General features: G+C 44.4%; 1 protein-coding gene across 1 annotated transcript; it reads right to left on the bottom strand.

Annotated features, from left to right (window-relative positions):
* Positions 1 to 896: 896 nt before the first annotated feature.
* ATP5MC3 (ATP synthase membrane subunit c locus 3) lies at positions 897 to 6,844 on the bottom strand. Its single transcript, XM_053410546.1, has 5 exons — positions 6,722 to 6,844; positions 6,496 to 6,607; positions 4,866 to 4,943; positions 3,670 to 3,866; positions 897 to 1,141 (listed from the first exon to the last, which is right to left on the bottom strand). Exons 2-5 carry the CDS (start codon positions 6,535 to 6,537, stop codon positions 1,027 to 1,029), a joined length of 432 nt encoding a protein of 143 aa, XP_053266521.1. The 5' UTR covers positions 6,538 to 6,607; positions 6,722 to 6,844; the 3' UTR covers positions 897 to 1,026.
* Positions 6,845 to 7,855: the final 1,011 nt, after the last annotated feature.

The raw sequence follows: 7,855 nt of genomic DNA, 5'->3' as shown, positions 1-7,855 counted from the left end.
TTTCCAAATATATAAAAAAATAACCCAGTAGCACCTTAGAGACCAACTGAGTTTGTTCTTGGTATAAGCTTTCGTGTGCATCTACACTTCTTCAGATACGAAGCTTATACCAAGAACAAACTTAGTTGGTCTCTAAGGTGCTACTGGACAATTTTTTATATATATTTCGACTGCATCAGACCAACACGGCTACCTACCTGAATCTTAATTTTCCAGATGGTTCTATTTAGCCTGGATTTGCATTTGACAGAAGTCATGCAGCACCAAAGAAAAGCAACTTAAATTCCCTCATTGAACTACTGATCCTTATGATTTCAGCAACATTCACTACATTGGTGAGAATTTTAATAATGTTCAATGATAGCTTCAAGTCCTAGTCAGTACTGAGGTTTCTATTTAGAGACAAGTTAGTGGTTACTGATCTTTCTCATTCCTGAGCAAAACATTCATAAAATGTTACAGTAAGTATTTTACTTATTATCTTCACTTCCTTGGACTGAACCTCTCGTTGATGTAGACGATTTTATTGTAAGGTCCATGAATACTCTGGAATACATATAAAAGGACAAGGTCCAAGATCTGCTATATGAATTAAGGGTAAGTTATTTACATTTGCTAAAGCACTGCAGGTAGCTTATTTTATGGAGATCCATATATATATATATTAGCAAGTTCCATAACAAAATACAACATATAATTGTGGAAGCCAGGTTCGTTGCATGATAAAGTTGAAGTCAGGTGTTTATTATGATCTGTCAAGATTTACAATACTGTTGCACTGAGTTTGTCTCAATTTCTCTTATCTGGATTTCCCCTTCTAAAGGTATAAATTTAGACCTTGCAGCGTTTGGGAAAACTTATGACGAAGTCAAAACACAAACATGACACAGGCAGAGTTTAAACTCGTTACCATCTTTAATTAAGCTGCTTTGGAAGTAGCATACATTCCATGATAAACATTTTTCGAACCCAGGTTCACAGAATCACATTGTAGTTCATTAATGCCAATGTTACACACAGATCTCTTCACATGGCAAACAAGATCAAGAAAGCAACCATCAGACAGAAGAGACCCATGGCTTCAGACAGGGCAAATCCCAGAATAGCATATGAGAATAGCTGCTGCTTCAGTGAAGGATTTCTGAAATAAAAGATAAAAGTCATGTTTGCATTTATTCTGAAGCAAGTCGTTTCAACAAATCCACCAATATTACAACCTATGCCGAGGAAAAAAAAGTTACCAGCTTATGGAGCAAATTGCTTACACAAAGGGTTTAATAAAAAAGTTTGTGTGCAGGGCTTATTAAAGGTAAAGGTACCCCTGCCCGTACGGGCCAGTCTTGACAGACTCTGGGGTTGTGCGCCCATCCCACTCAAGAGGCCGGGGGCCAGCACTGTCCGGAGACACTTCCGGGTCACGTGGCCAGCGTGACATCGCTGCTCTGGCGAGCCAGAGCCGCACACGGAAACGCCGTTTACCTTCCTGCTATTTATCTACTTGCACCCGGGGGTGCTTTCAAACTGCTAGGTTGGCAGGCGCTGGGACCGAACAACGGGAGCGCACCCCGCCGCAGGGATTCGAACCGCCGACCTTTCTATCGGCAAGCCCTAGGTGCTGAGGCTTTTATCCACAGCGCCACCCGCTCCCTTATTACTATTATTATTATTACAAGGCTTATTACACAGCAACTAAACCATAATTTACACAAGTTTCAGCATGACTTCTCGGCCAAGTACCTGCAGCTCAAATGACGGAAAAGGCTGAGAACCATGTGGTTGTTCCTGAAAGCAATGCTATTTGGCAGGTGTAAGCATGTGAAGTGCATAGTCTTAACATTCCCTCTGGAAGAAGTGGGGAAACCTTTAGACTGTTCTACCTACAACTCCCATCAGCCCTTGCAAGCGTGGCCAGGGACTATGGGAACAGGAGTTCAGCAACATATGGAGGGCCAAAAGTCCCCTCTACCTGCTCCGAACAAAGTCAAGCACCAGCAATTATGTAATTTCACTGCTTACTAAAACTCAATTTATTTTCACATGACTTTGTTGGTCATTAGTACCAGTTGCTTGTATTTATTAATTTTATGGCTTTGTTTTATTTTGTATTGCAATTTTAAAATGTGTTTTTTACTATTCTGTTTCATAATTTGAAATGAAAGGCTGTGTATCTTTTAAAATATATAAAAAACCCAACCCTAAAGCTACTCAGAAAGTGGGAGGTTGTGGCTACACAAGACTTACCACAGGAGTTAGTAATTTCAGCTGCCTCCTCCCATGAAAAGTTATACCCACCAAACTTGTGTGGTTCCTGCTCCTGCTCAGTTTCCCAACAGTCTCTGGAGATTCAAATTGAATCTGAATTTTGAATCTGCTATCTTGGCTAAAACCACTGACATAGTATGCTGTTATTATACAATCCAGAAGAGTATTTAAGAAGTTTAGAACTGGAAAATTAAAGAATTCCCCTAATGCATGCAATCCCCTATCAGCACTAGTAACTATAATCCATTTTATAGAGAGAGATTTTAAAGACCTCCCACTTTCAGCTGAATAGTTTCAATTGTAAACATTTAGTTAAGGACCAAGATGAGGCAAAGGTGTTGTTTTTTTAAAAAAGAAAAGCTTCAAATGGCTTTAACAGTTTCATCTCTCCCAGTTCCTTGGTCTCAATACAGGAGGTGTCTCATCCCATATCAAGCTGCCCACGTGTTGAGATAACTGGCTGATGTCCTGCCCCAACCACCACCTCTATCAAAGGTAAGTTGTAAGATATGGATAGGCAAACTAAGGCCCGGGGGCCGGAGCTGGCCCAATCGCCTTCTAAATCCGGCTCGCGGGTGGTCCGGGAATCAGTGTGTTTTTACATGAGTAGAATGTGTCTTTTTATTTAAAATGCATCTCTGGGTTATTTGTGGGGCATAGGAATTTGTTCTTTCCTCCCCTCCAAAATATAGTCCAGCCCTCCACAAGGTCTGAGGGACAGTGGACTGGCCCCCTGCTGAAAAAAAATTGCTGATTATAAGAGAAGGCTTTCCTTCCAGGAACAATACCTGAATTGTAGACTGCTCCCTTCAGAAGGCTTGCCTGGCAACAACAATATCTTTGCACACGGCAAAGATCTTTCTGTTCAGCTAAACATTTTCAACATCCTGATCATCTTATGCTCCGACTTAACTATAAAAAGCATAGCTGCTGTTTCTATGCTTGTTTAATGACTGTAGAGGTTTTTAAAAGTCTTCTAAGCGACTTCAAAAGTTTTCTAACTTCAGCTCTACGGCAGTTAAGAAATGCATTAAGTAAACAGAATGAGTTATGCTTTGTTACTTTATACAAGCCCCAAGGTCTTCAAATTCCTGACAGGTCTAATTTGCTACTCCTTCTTACGCTTGGGGCAAGTGCTCAGCCCTTCTGACAAACTTCCTTCCATCCACACCCATTCTGTCCCCAGTATTAAGGAGCTTTCCTCCTTAATCCCAGGGAGAAGACAAATGCACAGCTGGCAGAAGCCCTGCACAGTTATTTCCAGCCTTCTCTGGCAGCCACAGCCAGGCTAACTGTGCCATGTGGGTGAGCAGAACAAGCTACAGTATCCTGAACCTGGAAAAAACAATGCTGTAACTTGAACCTCTTTCAGTATAATGCTGAAAGTTAGAAATAAAGGACCATTACCTGGCATAGCCAATGATTAAACTCCCGAAAACTGTTCCAATACCAGCACCGGAACCAGCCACTCCTACTGTGGCAGCACCAGCACCAATAAATTTGGCAGCCGTGTCAATGTCCCTGCTGATAGCACTAGTTTGAAATTCCCTTAGTGCTAGCTGACTGCCAGTGTTCTGAGCACCAGTAAGGAAAGTTGTGTTGCCCTGAAAGAAACAAGAACTGGATTACATTTGGCACAAGTATTTGCTATAGACTTGTACTAAGAAAGGCACAAGCTTCTACAGCAGGGAAGGAAAGGGGAGCTTTAAGACACATTTCTTTGGACAGGTGAGTGAGAAGATTTAGAAAGTGTTAGCTTCTTCCTAGTTTTTTTTTTTAAAGAACCATGGGGGAAAGTGCCCAAAGCAATTATGATTCTGATGTCCCTAACAACTTCTGCCCATCTGGAACCATTGACAGCATGACGCAATCCCACAGCCCTGGAAGCATTAATCCTACCGGACTGAAATTCTGCAAGAGAGGTTTAAGCAATCTACTGTGCTTTTTGCACTAAATGGCTTCAAGGCATATGGGGGTGGGGCAAAACCTAAGCTACTCTGACTGAGCAGTACCTAGATTGGAGACCATTTAGAAACAAACCAAAATATAAGCAGCTTCAAGATCCTTGGTATCATAATAATAATATTTATACCCTGCCCGTCTGGCTGGGTTTCCCCAGCCACTCTGGGCGGCTTCCAACAAAATATTAAAATACAATAGTCTGTCAAACATTAAAAGCTTCCCTAAACAGGGCTGCCTTCAGATGTCTTCTAAAAGTCTGATAGTTGTTTTTCTCTTTGACATCTGGTGGGAGGGTGTTCCACAGGGCGGGTGCCACTACCGAGAAGGCCCTCTGCCTGGTTCCCTGTAACTTGGCTTCTCACAGCGAGGGAACTGCCAGAAGGCCCTCAGCGCTGGACCTTAGGGTCTGAGCAGAACGATGGGGGTGGAGATGCTCTTTCAGAAGCAGAGTACAAATAAACACTTTACTACGCATACTCAGCTGCAGGTCTGTGTTGTTCCAAGTTCAGACACTAAACACAAGGCAGCATGTGTTTGTCAAAAACTAAAATCTGACACTTTGTTGCAAGTTTTACTATTACAAGGCAACAACACATGGGCTCACCAGATCGTTTAGGAAGCTACAGAATTGTTTAAGGTACCTCTGCAGTCCTGGCTTCTGGCCTAGACAACACCGTTGCAGAAATTGGTCTGTACAGAATTCTTGATCCAGTGCGCATCTGAGAAAGGGGGAGGATGAAGAAGTGTGTTAAAGTAATGGACACTCTCACAAAACTGCAACCATAGCCTTCAAAGCAATAACTACACAACATCCCAGCAGCTTTTAGATTCCTGGGATTTAGTTCTCTTTACAATCACAGTTCGGTAAGTCCATCCATTGAGGAAAATTCTTATTCGATGAAGCTCATCAATGGCTCATCAGGACTTGCAAAGGCACAATTTTGATCTCCAGTCATGCTTACTACACTGACTACAGCTAAAGTCAATGCCCCTAAGAAAAAACTGCTCTTGAAGTCTGACCTTCACTTTTGGCACATGTGGGTTGGATAACACAGCTCATCAGAACCTTGTATTCCCATACGGTATTAAAGTGTTTTTGCTGTTGAGATAAGGATCTAGTTGGAACTCTAAGCAAGGATCTCCTCTATTTCTCTCCTTCCCATGCTATCAAGTGTTAACGCCATAACCAACAGCGAGATTTCAGAAACAGCTCAATCTTTGGCAACTAACTTTCTTTTAGGACGGATTTCAGAGGCAGGTTAAGAGTGGGGAAAGTGTTTCCAGGTGAGATTTTATTTCAACAATCCTTCTTTCTGCCCTTGTCTACAACATCTCAAGAAAACAAGCCCACGGCACATAATTCCTGTTTGCCTTCATTCTACAGGTACCACTAAGAAAGCTCAGAGCTCCTGTAGCACACTGTCGTTTGTAACGTTGGCACACATTGCCTAAAAGTGCTGCAACTCTGCTGTGCTCAATGACCTTCAGGTCACTCCCGACCCTACAGGTCTGCAAAAGCAATTCTAATATTTAAATCCTAAGAACCATTAAAAGACAGGCCTGGCGAATTCAGCCTAACTCGTTTTGTGGGGCAACCAAGCAATCTAACACCCCAAGACCAGTCAGCGCCCTCAGATGAGCACCCCCAGACCAGGAAACCAGTTCCCCGCGAATCCGGCAACACCCCTCCTCCGCATTATACGTTGATCTGTCAATTGACAGATCGACCTGTCAATTCACCCTAGCGGCCTAGCAATCCAAGCACAGATTAAGAGGAAAGGCCTTATGAATGAATGGCTGAGAGGCTGCTGCGGCCTGTTCTTGCCCTTGGATCACCTACTCGCTTTTAAGGTCACCCAGTTTTTCCACCCTCTTTCTGCAGCAGTGGGCCAACTGGGGTGTGTGTGTGTGTGTGTGCATTTTGCAAGGAGGGCCGCACCGACCTTCAACTTATGCATGAAACGCTGATAGACGTGGAAAGCAAGCCCAGGCAGCAGCATGGAGGGCAGAGGAGAGAGAGGCATGAGACAAAAGTCTCCTTGCAAAAAGCACCATTAAGGCATGCCCTCCAAATGAATGATTCCTTGCAAAAAGACATGCCCTCCAAATGAATGACTTAACGGGGGTCGCCTCTGTCCCAGAGTCCAGATTCCCCCCCCCCAAAAAAAACCCCATCAACGCCCCCGACCTTTTGCAAAGGAAAAAAAAATCAAGGGCAAGAGGGGGAAGCGACCCACTCTGACCAATGCGCAGGCCCCGCTGCCAACTCACCAAGGCGGGGGACCCGGCGGCGAGCTTGACACAGGCGAACATGGCTGCGGGCGGGCGGGCGGGCCGGTGGAGCAACGGGCTGGGGGGTCCCGGGTCTGGGCCGTCTGGCTCGCTGCAGGGGAGGAGAAAGGAGAGTTTTAGGAGTCCAGCCGGCAGCGCTCTGGGAGCGGGAGGAAGGCTGAGCTCCCCGATGGAGGCGGATACAAGGAGGGGATCCGGGGCCTACCTCGAACCCGGCAGCGGCAAGCAGAGGCTCGTCCGGCTGAGCTGGTGCAGCGGTAGAGGTCGAAGGGACTGCGAGCTCTCCGCGCAGGCGCGGGAGGGGCGGAGCGCCAGGATGAGGAGGGGCGGGCGGGGGAGGGGGAGGAGAGGAAGTTTAATAGGAATTAAAAAGGAGGCGAGTAATACGTCCTAAGGTCGCTTCCGTCGTGACTTTGATCCATAATGTTGTGGTAGGAATAAAAGGAGGAAAGACTGCTAGCTGTATCGACAAGGAAAAACGCGCTTTTTAAATGATAATGATAATAATAATAATAATAATAATAATAATGCTGTAATAATAATGCTGTAATAATAATAATGATGACGATGTAAAAATAATAATGCTGCAATAATAATAATAATGCTGTAATAATAATAATTAATTTAATAATAATAATAATAATGACAAACCTAGACAGCGTCTTAAAAAGCAGAGACATCACCTTGCCAACAAAGGTCCGTATAGTTAAAGCTATGGTTTTCCCAGTAGTGATGTATGGAAGTGAGAGCTGGACCATACAGAAGGCTGATCACTGAAGAATTGATGCTTTTGAATTCTGGTGCTGGAGGAGACTCTTGAGAGTCCCATGGACTGCAAGAAGATCAAACCTATCCATTCTGAAGGAAATCAGCCCTGAGTGCTCACTGGAAGGACAGATCCTGAAGCTGAGGCTCCAATAATTTGGCCACCTCATGAGAAGAGAAGACTCCCTGGAAAAGACCCTGATGTTGGGAAAGATGGAGGGCACAAGGAGAAGGGGGCGACAGAGGACAAGATGGTTGGACAGTGTTCTTGAAGCTACCAGCATGAGTTTCACCAAACTGCGGGAGGCAGTGGAAGACAGGAGTGCCTGGCGTGCTGTGGTCCATGGGGTCACGAAGAGTCGGACATGACTAAACGACTAAACAACAACATTAATAATGTAATAATAATAATAAATTTATTTATACCCCGGCCATCTGGTTGGGTTTCCCCAGCCACTCTGGGCAGCTCCCAACAGAATATTCATAATAGTAATGGAGATGATGGAGAGAACTTCTTGAAAGACGTGCACTTTCCATAACTGTAGGGTGGGGTGCTTGTGTGCATGAAAGGCAG

The sequence above is a fragment of the Podarcis raffonei genome, chromosome 1 (assembly GCF_027172205.1).
Source record: "Podarcis raffonei isolate rPodRaf1 chromosome 1, rPodRaf1.pri, whole genome shotgun sequence".
Taxonomy (NCBI): domain Eukaryota; kingdom Metazoa; phylum Chordata; class Lepidosauria; order Squamata; family Lacertidae; genus Podarcis; species Podarcis raffonei.
Note: the sequence above shows the minus strand (reverse complement) of the source record. Positions and strands in the feature narration are given on the sequence as shown.

Bases quoted from the DNA above. Each gene is read 5' to 3' on its own strand.
- ATP5MC3 (XM_053410546.1), bottom strand. From the start codon at position 6,537: ATGTTCGCCTGTGTCAAGCTCGCCGCCGGGTCCCCCGCCTTG. The intron at 3,867-4,865 runs GTACCTTAAACA...TGTTTCTTTCAG, and splicing joins CAGAAGCCAGGACTGCAGAG to GGCAACACAACTTTCCTTAC. The intron at 1,142-3,669 runs GTAATGGTCCTT...CTTTTATTTCAG, and splicing joins TTAATCATTGGCTATGCCAG to AAATCCTTCACTGAAGCAGC.